The sequence below is a fragment of the Mauremys reevesii genome, linkage group 8, assembly GCF_016161935.1.
Source record: "Mauremys reevesii isolate NIE-2019 linkage group 8, ASM1616193v1, whole genome shotgun sequence".
Lineage (NCBI taxonomy): Eukaryota > Metazoa > Chordata > Testudines > Geoemydidae > Mauremys > Mauremys reevesii.
The window spans coordinates 108917359-108936582 of NC_052630.1; the positions used below are offsets into that span (position 1 = coordinate 108917359).

A 19224-nucleotide genomic window follows, 5' to 3' on the forward strand; every position below is an offset into this window, starting at 1 on the left:
CTTTGCAGTGCCGCAACTTCCAGTGCTGGAGGGGGTGTTTTTTCACACCCTGCTGCAGCGCTGCAAATCTGCAAGTGTAGCCATGGCCTAAGTCTTCTACAAGGGCCCAGTCTGTGTTACCAAAACCCCAAATTAAGGTGGTAAAACCAAATCCCATGCCAACGTCTGCGACAGCAGTAGTGAATCCAGTCCCAAAGACCCAACCAAAACCAGTCCCAAAACCAAAATGGGTGAAGCAACCAGCACCAAAACCATTGCCAGCACTGAATCCAGCGCTTGCAACCCCATCTATAACTCCAACATCAAAGGGCACCACTGAGCCCGCACTGGCAGCAGCAGCTAAATCTGCACAAGAGGCTCAGACGGAGACTAAAACGCAACATAGTGCACCAACAAAAAGCAGTTCACAGTCAACAAAAACAGCCCCACAACCTACATCACTTTCAAAGAAACCAAGCCCAAGTCCACAATCCAGTAAAAAACTAATGTCTCCAGCATCAAAAAAACAGGGTAAACCACTCAGTTGCCACCCCTTACCACCATAAAACAAATGGTGTGGTAAAAAATTTAATAAAACTTTGGGGGCCATAATACATACATTCGTAAATAAGCACTTCAATAATTAAAACCTAGTGTTGCTCTTTGCCTACAGGGCTGTACCACATCCCAGTTTAGGGTTTTCACCATTTAAACTCATGTATGACGGCAAGTTTCAGGGGCCATTACAGTTGGTAAAGCAGCAATGGGAGGGGTTTACGCCTTCTCCAAAAACTAACATTCTAAACTTTGTAAACAACCTACAAAACACCCTACAAAACTCTTTAGCCCTTGCTTAAAAAAGCCTAAAAAATGCTCAAAAAAAGCAAAAGGCTTGTTATAATAAACATGCCAAAAAGCATTCCGTCAAAGTCAAAGTCTTAAAAACACTCCAGGCCCATAAAATAAAAGCATCATGAAAAGGGCCATTCACAGTCTAAAAGCGCCTAAAAGCTGTTAACTGTCTCATAGCATCTCCCACCTCAAACATAAAGCCTAAAGTATACCATGTTAATTCTCTAAAGCCCTTTTAGTCCAAAAATTTAAAGGTTTCTCAGTTTACAGCCCAGAAAAAAAATAACGCTAAGTGGCTTAAAGGTGTCTACTACAAAAAAAAAAGTAACGGTGGCGTAAAAAAGGTAAACCTCTCAATAACCCTGAAATATATGCAGCAACAGCAAATCAAAAAGCTGTGCACTAGCTTTGCGCCACTCCATTAACACAGGTAATGCTAACCCAATTAAAGCCCAACCTCATCGGTTGGCTCCTCAAGCCAAAACTGCTATAAAACAAAAAATCCAAAACATGATACAAATGGGGTAATCCACCCTTCTAAAGTGCATGGGCATCTCCAGTGGTTCTAGTTTCCAAACCAAATAAAAAAATACGCTTTTGCGTAAACTACCGTAAGCTAAATGCCATAACTCGCCCACACAACTATTTTTAAAGGTAATAATTGGAGATATACCAATCTCCTAGAACTGGAAGGGACCTTGAAAGGTCATGGAGTCCAGCCCCCTGCCTTCACTAGCAGGACCAATTTTTGCCCCAGATCTCTAAGTGGCCCCCCTCAAGGATTGAACTCACAACCCTGGGTTTAGCAGGCCAATGCTCAAACCACTGAGCTATGCCTCCCCCCAAATGCCATGCCCTATCCAATGCCATACACAAATAAGCTATTAAAAAAACTAAAACATGCCCAGTTCATCTCTACCTTAAACTTAACCAAGGGTTACTGACAAGTATCGCTAAATAAAACCATCAAAAAAAAAAAAAGGTCAGCCTTCATCACCAATGTAGGGCTATATATATTTAATATGCTCCCTTTTGGGCTGCAAAATGTACCCACCACTTTCCAAAAACTTGTAAATAGTCTCCTAGTAAAATTTAAAAAATCTGCAGTCGCCTGCCTTAATAATGTGGCCATCTTTTCTAATTCATGGGAAAAACACCTAAAGCATCTACAAATGGTCTTCAAGTGCATAAAAAAGGCAAAACTAACTGTTAAAACTAAAAAGTGTCAAATAGGCCTAAACAAAGTAACTTACCTTAAACGCCAGGTGGATCAAAAAACAATCAACTCCCTACAGTCCAAAGTAAATGCTATCCAAAAGTGGCCTGTCCCAAAGTCAAAAAAACAGGTCCAATCCTTCTTGGGCTTGGCCAAATATTACAGGCAATTTGTACCGCACTACGGCCACATTGCTGCCCCACTGACCAACCTAACAAAACAAAAAACAAAAAAAACCCCAGCCAAATGCAGTTCAGTAAACCCAAAAAGTATCAAAAGGCTTTTAGCCAGCTTAAAGCAACACTCATGTCTAACCCTGAGCTAAGGGCCTCAAACTTTAATAAACCTTTCCTAGTAACCACAAATGCATCCAAGCGTGGTGTAAAAGCAGTTTTAATGAAAAAAAAATCAGAAATTCTATCCTGTAGTGTTTCTCAGCAAAAAACTGTCTTAAAAAAAAAAAAAGCCACTGGTCAATCAACAAAAAAAAATGTTACGCCATTGTGTATGCTCTAAAAAAGCTACACCCATACGTTTGGAAACGGCATTTCCACCTACAAAACAACCATGCTGCGCTAAAGTGGCTTCAGACCCTAAAAAAAAAAAAAAAAACTTCTTCGGTAAAGTTTAGCTCTCCAAAATTTTAATTTTAAAATACAACACATTTCAAAAGCTTCTAACAAAGTGGCTAATGCACTCTCCTGTAAAATTTTCCCAAAATCAACTGGTTAAAATCGTCCTTAAAATGTAAAAAATATTGTTAGTTTTTATATATTCAGTATTATATCTAAAGGTGCATGTGTCTTATTAACTCTGTTTTCTCCTAAAGCTCCAGAAAAAAACAAACAGCCAGTATAAAACAGGCTGTCCAACATCGTCTGTGATTTGGGGGGCATGTCAAAAATATAAAAAAAAAAAGGGTAACAACCTTTATGTATGCAGTAATATAAAATCCCTCTTGGCTAAAGGTACAGAATCACTTACCTATAAGGGATTAATCAATTCAATTAACCTAATTGGCACCTAACAAAAAAAAAATACTTTCAAATGGGGGTGGGGGTGGACTTTTGTGTGTGTTTGTGGTCTTTTTTTGTGGTCTTTTGTGTGTGTTCCCTTTTAAAACAAAACAAAACAAAACAAAAACCCAAGCAGGTAATCCAGCTTCTACTAAAATAATACATCTAAAATTACAAAAATTATAAGTAATAGCAAAAAATGCATTAAATTAACTTTTGTTTTATCATGTAAATTTACCCTATGCTTAAAAAAAAAGGTTTATTCCTGTTTTGTAACTTTAAAGTTAAGCTTAAAGAAAAGGCCTCTGTGTTTTAAGTCTTTTTATTACCCTGTAAAATTACCTTCCATCCTAATTGTACAGAGGTTCTTCTTTTACTTTTTTTTTTATAATAAAGTTTTTCTTTTAAAAACCTAATTGGTTTTCAGTGTCCTAAAAACCCAAAGGTCTGTTCTGTGTTCACCTTGTTAACCTATTTGGTTGGTATATTATTCTCAAGCCTCCCCAGAAAATGGGGTGAAGTGGCTTGGGGGAATATTTTTTGGGGGATAGGGCTCCAAGTGGACCCTCCCTAAATGTTTGTTTAAATCACTTTGTGGTGTCAGCAATACCATCCAAAAACAAAACAAAAAATTGTGCCTTAAAGTTTTTAACCTAAGCTTGTAAAATATAAGCTTAGGGAGTCTTTCATGCAGGTCTCCATATCTGTACCCCAAAGTTCAAAGTAAAAAAAAACCCTAACATAAGGTTTATAAATAGATCTTTGTAAAATTTTCAAGTGTCCAAGTAACTTTTGAAGATGAGACTTAGGTGTTTTTGAAAATTTTAAACACTTGTCACACACATTTAACTGCTTCTGTAAAGAAAAGCTGTGGACAAGGGAAACTGCAATTGATGAGATATATTTGAATTTTAGTAAAGCTTTTGATAATGTATCTCATAAAGTTAATGTGTCATATGCATTGAAAAATTGCTGGAAGTATCATAAATTGAAATGAAACAGCAACAAATGCTCAGGTATCATGGTGAAGGGCACAGTGTAAGAACATGGACAAATAACAACATAACATTTCAGGTGGTAGGAGGTGTTGGTGGATGCATATGAAGATAAGGTTCCTTCCTATTTGCCTAAACTGGAAAACAGGAGGTAGGGTGAGGAAAGCACCAGTGCTTTCCCTGGGTAATGTGTTGTGTATGTGGTTGTCATGGGTTTTGTTACTATGGCAACTGAGTTAGACTATTAAGGGATAGCTCAGCCGGTTTCAACCGGCTGAGTGAGCTCTCTGTCTCTGTAAATAAAATGGAGGTTTTGGTTAGCTGTCTGCTCTCTGGCCTCAAGTGATTTCTTCCTAAACCGGCTGCCCCAAGGATATAACACTGGCGACGAGGGTGGGATCCTGGTGCTGCTCCAGTAACAGAAGGAAGTAGAAGTCAAGGTAAAGACCAAACAAAGAAAAAAAGCTGCTTGTTTGCACTGACTGTGAAAGTGAAACTAAAAATCATGGCTACTCTGACCAGGCCCCTGGAGCCTTTTGATGAGAATACAGAGCAGTGGCATGTGTATACTGAGCGTTTTGAGCTTTTTGGTATTGCAAATGACATTACAGAAGCAAAGAAGGTGCCAATATTCTTAACTGTTGTAGGGGCTAAAACCTACTCTCTGCTACGCAGCTTACTACACCCTGTTAAGCCTGAGACTAAATCTTACAGTGACATTGTGGAAATCCTGGGGTCTCATTTCTCCCCAAAACCACTGGTAATTGCTGAAAGATATAGGTTCCACAAAAGAGACCAAAAGGAAGATGAAACAGTTGTACAATTTGTAGCCATTTTAAAAAAGCTAACAGAACACTGTGAATTTAAAGAGATGTTAAATGATGCCCTGCGTGACAGGTTAGTGTGTGGCCTCTGCAATGAAGCTATACGGAAGTGCCTACTGACAGAGGCTCAGCTTACATTACAGAAGGCTGTTGATATTGCTGTCTCCATGGAACTGGCTACAAGGGAGGCACAATACATCGGTGCATCCCCTAGGGTGCAAAAAGTGTCACAAGAACTGACCCACAAAATGGTGCAGAGTCAAGAATGTTACCGCTGTGGTAAGCTGGGTCACCAGGCATCAGAATGCTGGTGTAAGGACCTGGTGTGTCGACACTGTGGCAAAAAGGGACACATCGAGTATGCCTGTAAACAAAAGAAAAAGAGGCCTGTGGTCTGGCCGACAAAAAGAGGAACCTTGCATACCCTAGAGCAGACCCAGGATGATCAAGGTGACACCTCCTCACAAGAGGAAGTGCCACTGCATGCTTTGTCTTTGGCAGCGGGCTCACATGAATACTGGGTAACCCCCTTATTGGAGGGCAAACCTATACGCATGGAACTAGACACCGTGCAGCTGTCTCGCTGGTTCCTGAGACTGTGTATAAGGAAAAGCTACAGCATCTTCCGCTTAAGGCAACAAAAACTGTTCTGAAGACGTACAGGTGAAGCTGTGCCCATGTTGGGCACTATTGATGTTAAGGTGGAGCTCAATGGACAGGCGGCTAAATTGCCACTGTTTGTGGTGAGAGGTGACTACCCAGCCTTAATGGGTAGGTCTTGGCTTGGGAAGATTCAGCTGAACTGGGCAGAAGTGCACCGGATGACTAAAGAAGAAACCAGTCTAACCCTATACTAAGGAAACATGCTGCTGTTTTTGGAGATGATTTGGGAAGTATGAAGGGAATCACTGTGACATTGAACATTAAACCTGGCAGTCCACCAAAATATCTGAAAGCCCGAACTGTGCCATATGCCATCAGGCCAAAAGTTGAAGCAGACCTGGAGCTCCTGGTCACCAATGGAGTCCTAATACCAGTTACCCATAGCTCATGGGCCACTCCTATCGTTCCAATAGTAAAGAAAGATGGCTCTCTCCGGATTTGCGGTGATTTTAAAGTCACTGTCAACCCAGTGTTGTGTGCAGAGCAATACCCGCTTCCCCGCATCGATGACCTCTGCGCAGGCCTGGCTGGGGGACAAAAGTTCAGTAAGATTGATCTGAGTCAAGCATATTTACAGATGCACGTCGATGAAAAGTCCCAAGAGCTGTTGACTATTGTGACTCATAAGGGGCTTTATCGATACTGTCGCCTACCCTTCGGAATCACATCGGCTCCCGCCCTGTTCCAGAGGGCTATGGACCAGATCTTGTGTGGCTTGTCAGGAGTTCAGTGCTATCTGGATGATATCCTGGTCACTGGAAGAAATGAAGAGGATCACTTAAAGAATTTAGAGGCTACCCTACAAAGACTGGAAGAGTATGGCCTACGAGTTCGCAAAGACAAGTGTGAATTCTTCAAGCCCTCTGTTGAATATTTGGGACACATCATCGATTCTGCAGGTCTTCATAAGGCCCCTGCAAAAGTTAAAGCTATTGTGGAGGCTCCCCCACCTCGAAATGTAAGCCAGCTGCGCTCATTTCTAGGACTACTGAACTATTATGGGAAGTTCATCTCACAGTTAGCCACACTGCTAAAACCACTTCATGAGCTCCTTGGGCAGAACAAGGCCTGGAAGTGGACTGAAGCCGGTGATGTTGCATTTAACAAAGCTAAGGATGCATTGTTAAATTCTGAAGTTCTAACGCACTTTGATCCGTCCTTACCCCTGCAATTGGCCTGCGATGCTTCCCCTTATGGAGTGGGAGCGGTCGTGTCACATATTATGCCTTCGGGAGAAGAAAGACCTATTGCTTTTGCTTCACGCACTCTAAGCAAAGCAGAAACTAACTACGCCCAAATCGAACGTGAGGCATTAGGAATTGTTTTTGGAATTAGGAAGTTTCATCAGTACCTATTTGGGCGAAAGTTTACTCTTCTTACAGACCATCGACCTCTGACATCAATTTTTGGACCCTACACAGGCATTCCCCCATTAGCTGCTAGTCGTATGCAACGTTGGGCATTGATACTTTCTGCACACACATATGAAATCAAATATCGGAAATCCACTCTGCACGGCAATGCAGATGGCCTCTCAAGGTTGCCTTTACTGGTCAAACATCAAGATAGTGCCCAAAAGGAAATCTTCTACTTTGAACAGGTAGAGAATACACCCATCACTGCTACTCAGATAAAGAAGGCAACCCGCGTTGACCCAGTATTATCCCAAGTTATGGACCTGGTGATGCATGGAAAATCTCGACAAACCTCTTCGGTCTCACCCGACCTTGTTCCCTACATGTCCAGGCGGATGGAGTTATCGGTCCAATCTGGTTGTTTGTTGTGGGGGAGACGTGTCATTATTCCACCACCCCTGAGATCACAGATGTTAGAACAGCTACATTCCGGTCACTGTGGAATAGTGCGCATGAAGGAAATTGCACGAAGCTATTTTTGGTGGCCTAGATTGGACAGTGCTATTGAAGAGAAGGCAAAAGCTTGTATGTCATGTCAGGGTGTAAGAAATGCACCCCAGTGGGCACCCCTACACCCATGGGACTGGCCTGAAAACCCGTGGCAACGTATTCACGTTGACTTTGCTGGCCCCCTTGAAGGAAGCACGTTCATGATGGGACGACAGCTGCGCTCTTGCTTTGATCTGCTGAAACCTTCTGAACCCAGACAAACTGTGCAGTAGATGCCCATTCTAAATGGCCAGAAGTCTCTATAATGCAGTCCACTACTGCAGAGAGTACTATCCAAAAACTACGAGGACTCTTTAGTCGTTTTGGTCTGCCAGAACAACTTGTGAGCGACAACGGACCGCAGTTCGTCTCTCAGGAGTTTCAAAATTTTATGAAGGCAAATGGGATACACCACATCACGTCAGCACCATATCATCCGTCCACCAACGGATTAGCTGAAAGATTTGTGCAGACAATGAAAAACGCTTTGAAATCAGCAAAGGGACAACACTCCATTCAAAAGCGTCTGGATACCTTCTTACTTTCCTATAGAAACACACCTCATGCTACGACCCAGGCTTCCCCAGCCTTTCTAATGATGGGACGACAGCTGTGCTCTTGCTTTGATCTGCTGAAACCTTCTGAACCCAGACAAACTGTGCAACATCAGCAGCAATATCAAGTCATCAGACGGGCACCCAGAGCAAAAGACCGAACCTTTAGCCCAGGACAGCCAGTTTTGGCTCGGAATTATACTTCCAGAGCTAAATGGGTCCCGGCCACAGTCATCACTCAAACAGGACCTGTTTCCTATACAGTCCGGACTGCAGATAATCTTACCTGGCGGCGACATGTAGATCAGCTGTTGCCAGGTCATGCCAGTCTACAGGACCCATCTGCAGTTGAGGGGTCTGACTTCACCCCTCCTGGTGAGACACCGAATCATGAGTCACCTGTTCCTGACTGTTCTCCATTACTGCCGGCAGCTGAGATACCCCTTTGCCCAGCACGAGCTGATACCACCTCCTCACCTATTTGTGCTGCGGACCCTGAGCCCCTAGTACTTTCGGGTGCAACAACACCAGAAGTTCGCCGTAATCCACCTAGAGACAGAAGGCCTCCTCATCGGCTGGATCTTTAGTTAGGGCGAACCCACGGTTATGGGACAAAATAATCCCCAGGGTTTAGCCGGGAATGGAGGCAGTCTACCCTCCTTCTCTAGTTTAGTGTGTGTTTTATTTAGGGGATGTTCTTATTAGGGGGGGAGGAATATGTTGTGTATGTGGTTGTCATGGGTTTTGTTACTATGGCAACTGAGTTAGACTATTAAGGGATAGCTCAGCCGGTTTCAACCGGCTGAGTGAGCTCTCTGTCTCTGTAAATAAAATGGAGGTTTTGGTTAGCTGTCTGCTCTCTGGCCTCAAGTGATTTCTTCCTAAACCGGCTGCCCCAAGGATATAACATAATGATTGTCCTTTAAGCTGCCTGCCAGGACCTAGCAAAGTCGCAGGTATGTATGTTAACTGGCTTACCGAAGAATCCGAAATTTCCTTGAGCGTTTGGTCAGATCCAACAGCAAAGATGATTTTGGCATCAGGGGAGATGGCAACACCGCTGTAGCTGCAGGACTTGAGCACACACTCTGACTCCCTCTTACCCGTCAACAAGCTCCACTCATACACTGCACCATCTGTGCCACAGGAAATCAACTTATTGTCATCTGCACTCCATATGACTGAGCGGACCTGGTAAGAGTGGAGACACACCAATCAGACCCACACTTGGTGACTCTATGAGCCCTGGAAGGGAGCTTGTGTCTTGTTAAATCTGACCATTTAAACTGGTGAACCCCTTCTAGACATGGTTCTGTTTATAGTAATCCCTATCTGGAACAGCCATGCTTCTAATATAGCTTTTGCTCTTTTTAAGCAACCAAACGCTTTGTAATTAAATTTCTCCTTTCTTTTTTGGTGTTTTTGCTTTGTTATTGTTTTTTTTCTTTTGTTTTTGTTTTTTGCTTTAGAAAACATATAAGAATTACTTATAGAATTAAGCACACTGATAGAAAATGTTAAAATGCTAATCATATTAGTGAGCATAAGGGGAGTCCTGTAAAATATCTCCAGGTTCTTTCACCTGTTACTCCACTACCATTACCAACTGCTACCCCTCAGAACAACCTGAGACTATTTAGATACATTATACAAGTTGACTACCAGTGATTGAGCTCCTGCCTAGTGAGAAGCAATGATCACATCAGTGCACTGAAGATATTTTCACTACAGCAGTGAGCTACAGAAAGATTAGAATAAAAAATACTGTAAAAAAGGGTTACTGACCATAACTGTTGTTCTTCGAGATGTGTTGCTCATGTCTATGCCACATTAGGCATGTGCATGCCGTGTGCACTGTTGCTGGAGATGTTTCCCTCAGTGGTATCCATTGGGCTGGCTTTAGCACCCCCTGATGCAGCGCGCTCAGGTGCTGGTATAAGGGGCGTCACAGGCCATACACCCTCTCAGTTCCTTCTTGTTGGTCCACTCCGACAGAGGGGCAGGAGGGTCGGTCGTGGAATGGACATGAGCAACACATTTCAAAGAACAACAATTATGGTCAGTAACCATTTTTTCTTTTTCAAGTGCTTGCTCATGTCCATTCCACATAAGATGACTCACAAGTAGTACCTTAGAAGGTGGGATCAGAGTTCATGGACATGCTGGCTGCAACATTGTTCTTCCGAACCTGGCGTCATCTCTGGCCTGTGGGGTGACGGCATATGGGATGCAAAGGTATGCACCGATGACCAAGTTGCTGCCCTGCAGTTGTCCGGACTGGGACTTGTGCAAGGAATGCCGCTTATGTTCTTAAATAGTCCAAGATAACCTGAAGAGAAGACTGGATCGGAGAGAGACCTCTATGTCACATCCAAATTGAGAAGCGCTTCCATTTGGCAAGGTAGATAGCCCTAGTGGACGGCTTTCTACTACCTATCAAGATCTGGAGAATTAGCTCCTAACAGGCCTGCTCCTCCATGTTCAGCCATATAACATCCACACAGTTAGGTGAAGGGAGGCAAGGTTTGCGTGAAGCAACCGGCCATGGTCTTCTGAGATCAGGTCCAGACAGAGCAAAAGCAGGATTGGGATTGCTATTGATAGATCTAGCAGTGTGCCAAACTGGTGTTGATGTGGCCACACTGAGGCTATGAGAATAACTCTCGCCTTGTCCCACTTGATTTTCAGGAGGACCTTGTGAACCAGAGGGACAGGGGGAAAAGTGTAGAGCAGAAGCCCTGTCCATGGGAACAGGAAGGCATAGGAGAGAGAGCCCAGGCTGTGCCCTCGCAGTGAGAAAAACTGGTGGGACTTTCTGTTCTGCTTGGTCATGAACAGGTCCACCTGGGAAGACCCCCAGCATTGGAAGATGAACCTGATGATTTATGGTGACGGAACCACTCGTGGTGAGAGGAAAAGGACCTCGTGAGGTGATCCACCAGTGCATTCTGGACTCTGGGAAGATGTGATGCCTCAAGGTGGATGGAGTGCTTCGTGCAGAAATCTCATAGATGGATGACCTCCTGACACAGGGTAGAGGATCAAGCTCCTCCCTTCTTGTTGATATAGAACATGGCCACAATATTGTCTGTCAGGACTTGCACCACCTTGCCAGAGGTCTGGGGAAGGAACACTTGGAAGGCTAAGCAGACAACACTGAGTTCCCTGATGTTTATGTGCAGGGAGAGTTCTTCCTGGTGTAGGCCAAGGCCTTTCTGCAATAAGAAGCAGCAGCCATAGTAGGACAGCAGAAGCCATGACTTAAGAAGCAGGGAGTAATGTCCCATCTAAACTGCATCAAAACAATATAGTATTGGATTGTAAGAAGCATTTCTGCCCTAATAGCACTAACAGTGACCAAAGAGACAAATCTTAAGATGTGCAAAGAGAACTTTGCAAGAAAACCCTCTGGCAAAACCACTTACTAGCAGTTTTGGTTGAAAAGATACCATTGATTGCTTTTGTCTGTTTTTTAATTTGAAATACTTCCATTTGTAACTCCTCACTTAAGTCATCCCGGTTAATGTTGTTTTGTTGTTACATTGCTGATCAATTAGAGAACATGCTTGTTTAAAGTTGCGCAATGCCTGTTATTCGGCAGCCACCTGCTTTGTCCACAGCTTGCAGGAAGAGCAGCCGGTTGGAGCTAGCTGGTGGGGGCTTGGAACCAGGATGGGCCAGCAGCCCCCTTCTCAGCTCCCCTAAGTTCCCTGTGCAGCAGCTGCCCAGCCAGCTATCAACTGCCAGGCAGTTCAGGTGTCCCTCCCCCATGGATGTGTGCTGCTCCTGCCCTCTGCCTTGGAGCTGCTCCTGGGAGCCTCCTGCTTGCTGGCGGGGGGGGGGGGAGGGGAGAGGGATGCTGATGTCAGGGTGTCCCCCTCCCCCTGCTCCTTTACCCCATTCCACAGACCAGGGGAGGACAGGACAGGGCTCAGGATGGAGGAAGCTTGCTGGCAGCAGCTGCTGTCTCAACTTGCTGATCTACTTAAAAAGGCAGTGTACTTAGAGTGGGGTCAGCGTACTTAAAGGGGCAAAATACATCTCTCTCTCTCACACACACACACACACACGTCTCTGTCTCTCTCTGCCATGCTGTGTCTCCTCCCATAATTCATGCTGCCTTGTAGAGTATAAGGGTATGTCTACACTACAGGATTATTCCGATTTTACAGAAACCAGTATTTGGAAACAGATTATATAAAGTCGAGTGCACGCGGCCACACTAAGCACATTAATTCTGTGGTGTGCGTCCATGTACAGAGGCTAGCATCAATTTCCAGAGCGTTGCACTGTGGGTAGCTATCCCATAGCTATCCCATAGTTCCCGCAGTCTCCCCCGCCCACTGGAATTCCGGGATGAGATCACAATGCATGATGGGGCAAAAACAGTGTCGTGGGTGATTCTGGGTAAATGTCGTCAGTCAATCCTCCCTCCGTGAAAGCAATGGCAGACAAACATTTCGCGCCCTTTTCCTTGGATTGCCATGGCGGACGCCATAGCACGGCAACCATGGAGCCCATTCAGCCTTTTTTCCACTGTCACCGTATGTCTCCTGGATGCTGCTGACAGACATGGTACTGCAGTGCTACACAGCAGCATCCTCTTGCCTTTGCAAGTTAGCAGAGACGGTTACCAGTCATATTCTACCGTCTGCTGCTGTCATGGGTGTTCCTGGCTGGCCTCGGTAAGGTCGGCCGGGGGTGCATGGACAAAAATGGGAATGACTCCCCAGGTCATTCCCTTCTTTAAGTTTTGTCTAACGGGAGAGTCAGTCCTGCCTAGAATATCAGGCAAGTCTACTAAAGAACCAAAGAGGCAAACAGCCGCTCTGGGTCAGAGCCCCAGACATCCCACAGAAATGATGAGCTGCATGATTCTATGATTCTAGAGGGGGCCCCTGCAACAACCCCACCCATTGCTTCCCTCCCCCCACTCCTGGGCTACCATGGCAGTTATCCCCCCATTTGTGTGATGAAGTAATAAAGAATGCATGAATAAGAAACAACACTGACTTTATTGCGTCTGCAAGCAGAGATAAAAGTGTGTGGGGGGGGGAAGGCAGCCTCCAGCTGCTATGATATTCCAGGCAGGACTGAATCTTCATTAGACATTAAACGGGGGGAGGGGAGCACAGCCTCCAGCTTCTATGATATTCCAGGCAGGACTGAATCTCCAGGAGACAAAACTTAAAGAAGGGAATGACCGGGAGTCATTCCCATTTTTGCCGAGGCACCCCCGGCCGACCTCACTGAGGCCAGCCAGGAGAACTCATGGGATGATGATGACGGATACCAGTCATATTGTACCATCTGCCATCAGAAAGGGAAGGGAATGCTGCTGTTTAGCACTGCAGCACCGCGTCTGCCAGCAGCATCCAGTAGACATACGGTGACATTGAAAAAAGGCGAGAAACGATTTTTTCCCTTTTCTTTCATGGGGGAGGAGGGCTGACGACATATACCCTGAACCACCCGTGACAATGGTTTTGACTCTCCAGGCATTGGGAGCTCAGCCAAGAATGCAAATGGTTTTCGGAGAGTGCGGGAACTGTGGGATAGCTAGAGTCCTCAGTCCTCCCTCCCTCCCTCCGTGAGCATCCATTTGATTCTTTGGCTTTCTGTTATGCTTGTCTCAGCTCCTTAAGTTTCACGCAGCACTGTGTTGAGTCCCTGTTGTGGCCTCAGTCTATCATAGCCTTGGAAATTTTTTCAAATGCTTTGGTATTTTGTCTTTTGGAACGTAGTTCTGATAGAACAGATTCATCTCCCCATACAGAGATCAGCTTCAGTATCTCCCGTACGGTCCATGCTGGAGCTCTTTTTTGATTCTGGGACTGCATGGTCACCTGTGCTGATGGGCGCTCCACACTGGGCAAACAGGAAATGAAATTCAAAAGTTCGTGGGGCTTTTCCTGTCTACCCGCCCAGTGCAGTCACAATGGTGCACTGTGGGATAGCGCCCGGAGGCCAATACCGTCGAATTGCGGCCACACTAACCCTAATCCGAAATGGCAATACCGATTTCAGCACTACTCCCCTTGTCAGGGAGGAGTACAGATATCGGTATTAAGAGCCCTTTATATCAATATAAAGGGCTTCGTTGTGTGGACGGGTGCAGGGTTAATGTAATTTAACGCTGCTAATTTCAATATAAACTCGTAGTGTAGACCAGGCCTGAGGCTACATTAACAACATGTTAATCCTTGAGAGCTCAGCCAAGTGCTAGTTCATAAGAACATAAGAACGGCCGTACTGGGTCAGACCAAAGGTCCATCTAGCCCAGTATCCTGTCTACCGACAGTGGCCAATGCCAGGTGCCTCAGAGAGAGTGGACCTAACAGGCAATGATCAAGTGATTGCTCTCCTGCCATCCATTTCCATCCTCTGACAAACAGAGGCTAGGGACACCATTCCTTACCCATCCTGGCTAATAGCCATTAATGGACTTAACCACCATGAATTTATCCAGTTCTCTTTTAAATGCTATTATAGTCCTAGCCTTCACAACCTCCTCAGGTAAGGAGTTCCACAAGTTGACTGTGCGCTGCGTGAAGAAGAACTTGTATTTGTTTTAAACCTGCTGCCTATTAATTTCATTTGGTGACCCCTAGTTCTTGTATTATGGGAATAAGTAAATAACTTTTCCTTATCCACTTTCTCCACATCACTCATGATTTTATATACCTCTATCATATCCCCCCTTAGTCTTCTCTTTTCCAAGCTGAAGAGTCCTAGCCTCTTTAATCTCTCCTCAGATGGGACCCGTTCCAAACCTCTAATCATTTTAGTTGCCCTTTTCTGAACCTTTTCTAGTGCCAGTATATCTTTTTTGAGATGAGGAGACCACATCTGTACGCAGTATTCGAGATGTGGGCGTACCATCGATTTATATAAGGGCAATAATATATTCTCTGTCTTATTCCCTATCCCCTTTTTAATGATTCCTAACATCGTGTTTGCTTTTTTGACCGCCTCTGCACACTGCATGGACATCTTCAGAGAACTATCCACGATGACTCCAAGATCTTTTTCCTGACTCGTTGTAGCTAAATTAGCCCCCATCATATTGTATGTATAGTTGGGGTTATTTTTTCCAATTTGCATTACTTTACATTTATCCACATTACATTTCATTTGCCATTTTGTTGCCCAATCACTTAGTTTTGTGAGATCTTTTTGAAGTTTGTCACAGTCTGCTTTGGTCTTAACTAACTTGAGCAGTTTAGTATCATCTACAAACTTTGCCACCTCACTGTTTACCCCTTTCTCCAGATCATTTATGAATAAGTTGAATAGGATTAGTCCGAGGACTGACCCTTGGGGAATACCACTAGTTACCCCTCTCCATTCTGAGAATTTACCATTAATTCCTACCCTTTGTTCCCTGTCTTTTAACCAGTTCTCAATCCATGAAAGGACCTTCCCTTTTATCCCATGACAGCTTAATTTATGTAACAGTCTTTGGTGAGGGACCTTGTCAAAGGCTTTCTGGAAATCTAAATACACTACGTCCACCGGATCCCCCTTGTCCACATGTTTGTTGACCTCTTCAAAGAACTCTAATAGATTAGTAAGACACGATTTCCCTTTACAGAAACCATGTTGACTATTGCTCAACAGTTTATGTTTTTCTATGTGTCTGACAATTTTATTCTTAACTATTGTTTCGACTAATTTGCCTGGTACCGACTTTAGACTTACCGGTCTGTAATTGCCAGGATCACCACTAGAGCCCTTTTCTAATATTTGGTGTTACATTAGCTAACTTCCAGTCATTGGGTACAGTCTTTGGGTACAGAAGCAATAAGGCATTCCCTGGGAAATATCTCACCCTCTTCCACCCTCTGACTCCACCACCTCAACCGAGCTTAACAATCATCATTGCTGTGTACCGTACTAAATTGTTTGTTTAAAACGTATACTGTGTGTGTATAAATAAAATATAGGCTTGTCTGGCAAAAAAAATTTCCCTGGACCCTAACCACCCCTTATTTACATTAATTTTTAAGGGGAAATTGGATTCACTTAACATCGTTTTGCTTAAAGTAGCATTTTCCAGGAACATAACTACAACATTATTACTTACTGAATGGGGGAGGCAACCTAGTGACAGATGATGTGGAAAAAGCTGAAGTACTCAATGCTTTTTTTGCATCCATCTTCACTGACAAGGTCAGCTCCCAGTCTGCTGCATTAGGCAACACAATATGGGGAGAAGGTGAGCACCCTCAGTGGTGAAAGAACAGATTAAGGACTATTTAGAAAAACTGGACATGCACAAGTCCATGGGTCCAGATCTAATGCATCCAAGGGTGCTGAGGGAGTTGGCTGATGTGATTGCAGAGCCATTGGCCATTAACTTTGAAAATTTGTGGCGATCGGGGAAGGTCCCAGACGATTGGAAAAAATCAAATATAGTGCCCATATTTTAAAAAGGGAAGAAAGAAAACCTGGGGAACTACAGACTGGTCAGCCTCACTTCAGTCCCCATAAAATCATGGACCAGGTCCCCAAGGAATCCATTTTGAAGCACTTGGAGGAGAAGAAGGTGATCAGGAACAGTCAGCATGGATTCACCAAGGGCAAGTCATGCTTGACCAACCTGATTACCTTTTATGATGAGAAAACTGGCTCTGTGGATATGGGGAAAGCCGTGGAAGTGATATATCTTGACTTTAGCAAAGCTTTTGATACAATCTCCCACAGTATTCTTTCCAGCGCGTTAAAGAAGTATGGATTGGATGAATGGACTATAAAGTGGATAGAAAACTGGCTAGATTGTCGGGCTCAACGGCTAGTGATCAACGGCTTGATGTCTAGTTGGTAGCCAGTATCAAGCGGAGTGCCCCAGGGGTTGTTCCTGGGGACGGTTTTGTTCAACATCTTTATTAATGATCTGGATGATAGGATGAATTGCACCCTCAGCAAGTTTGCAGATGACATGAAGCTGGGGGGAGAGGTAGATATGCTGGAGGGTAGGGATAGGGTCCAGAGTGACCTAGACAAATTGGAGGATTGTGCCAAAAGAAATCTGAGGAGGTTCAACAAGGACAAGTGCAGAGTCCTGCACTTAGGAAAGAAGAATCCCATGCACCACTACAGGCTGGGAGCAGTTCTGCAGAAAAAGACCTGGGGATTACAGTGGATGAAAAGCTGGATATGAGTCAACATTGTGCCCTTGTTGCTAATAAGGCCAACGGCATATTAGGCTGTATTAATAGGAGCATTGCCAGCAGATTGAGGGAAGTGATTATTCCCCTCTATTCGGCACTGGTGAGGCCACACCTGGAGTATCACGTCCAGTTTTGGTCCCTCCACTACAGAAGGGATGTGGACAAATTGGAGAGAGTCCAGTGGAGGGCAACAAAAATGATTAGGGGGCTGGAGCACATGACTTACGAGGAGATACTGCAGAAGAGTGATGAGGGGGATGGTTCCAAAGAGGATGGAGGTAGGCTGTTCTCAGTGGTGGCAGATGACAGAACAAGAAGCAATGGTCTCAAGTTGCAGTGGGGGAGGTCTAGGTTGGATATTAGGAAACACTATTTCACTAGGAGTGTGGTGAAGCACTGGAATGAGTTACCTAGGGAGGTGGTGCAATCTCCATCCTTAGAGGTTTTTAAGGCCTGGCTTGACAAAGCCCTGGCTGGGATGATTTAGTTGGTGTTTGTCCTGCTTTGAGCATGGGATTGGACTAGATGACCTCCTGAGTTCTCTTCCAACACTAATATTCCGATTCTATGATTCTAACGTTAAGCGAAGAGTTACTATAGTTATCACTGTCTGTTTTTTAGCCCTGGTCTACACTACGAGTTTAGGTGAATTTAGCAGCATTAGATCGATTTAACCCTGCACTTGTCTACATGACAAAGCCATTTTTGTCAATTTAAAGGGCTCTTAAAATCGATTTCTGTACTCCTCCCTGACAAGGGGATTAACGCTTAAATCGACCCTGCTGGGTCGAATTTGGGGCAGTGTGGCTGTAATTCTATGGTAGTGGCCTCTGGGAGCTATACCAGAGTGCTCCATTGTGACCGCTCTGGACAGCACTCTCAACTCAGATGCACTGACCAGGTAGACAGGAAAAGCCCCGCGAACTTCTGAATTTCATTTCCTGTTTGGCCAGCGTGGCGAGCTGATCAGCACAGGTGACCATGCAGAGCTCATCAGCATAGGTGACCATGGAGTCCCAAAATCGCAAAAGAGCTCCAGCATGGACTGAATGGGAGGTACGGCATCTGATCACAGTATGGGGAGATGAATTCATGCTATCCAAACTCTGTTCCAAAAGACGAAATGCCGGAATATTTGGAAAAATCTCCAAGGGCATGAAGGACAGAGGTTATAACAGGGACATGCAGCAGTGCCGCGTGAAGCCTACCAAAGAACCAGAGAGGCAGATGGCTGCTCCGGATCAGAGCCCCAGACATGCTGCTTCTATGATGAGCTGCATGCCATTCTAGGGGTGCCCCTACAACTACCCCACCCCTGTGCTTCCCTCCTCCCCCACCCTCCCAGGCTACCTTGGCAGTTATCCCCCCATTTGTGTGATGAATTAATGAAGAATGCATGAATCTGAAACAACAATGACTTTATTGCCTCTGCAAGTGGAGATCAAAGGGAGGAGGGGAGGGCGGTTGGCTTACAGGGAAGTAGAGTGAACCAAGGAGGTGGGTTTCCATCAAGGAGAAACAAACAGAACTTTCACACCGTAGCCTGGCCAGTCATGAAACTGTTTTTCAAAGCTTCTCTGATGCACAGCGTGCCCTGCTGTGCTCTTCTAACTGCGCGTAATCAGCGGCCAGGCGATTTGCTTCAACCTTCCACCCCACCATAAACATCTCCCCCTTACTCTCACAGATATTGTGGAGCACACAGCAAGCAGTAACAACAACAGGAATATTGGTTTCACTCAGGTCTAACCAAGTCAGTAAACTGCGCCAGCGAGCTTTTAAACGTCCAAAGGCACATTCTACCACCATTATGTACTTGCCCAGCCTATAGTTGAACTGCTCGTTACTACTGTCCAGGCTTCATGAGCCATGGGAGCAGGGGGTAGGCTGGGGTAGGTGCGACTGCGCGGTGCTGCCAACTGGGAGAGCAGCCTGAGGCAGAAGCCTCCAGCTGGCATGATATTCCAGGTAGGACTGAATCGCCATTAGATTAAACTTAAAGAAGAGAATGACCTGGAGTCATTCCCATTTTTGTCCAGGCGTTCCCA

General features: G+C 44.8%; 1 protein-coding gene across 3 annotated transcripts in view; it reads right to left on the reverse strand.

Annotated features, from left to right (window-relative positions):
* The window catches only part of CFAP57 (cilia and flagella associated protein 57), a 143901-nt gene that overhangs the window by 60803 nt on the left and 63874 nt on the right, over nucleotides 1-19224 (reverse strand). For all 3 annotated transcript variants that reach the window (XM_039486527.1, XM_039486525.1, XM_039486526.1), the window contains exon 10: nucleotides 8982-9194. In XM_039486527.1, coding sequence (XP_039342461.1) covers nucleotides 8982-9194 — 213 coding nt within the window. The remainder of the gene's footprint in view (nucleotides 1-8981; nucleotides 9195-19224) is intronic.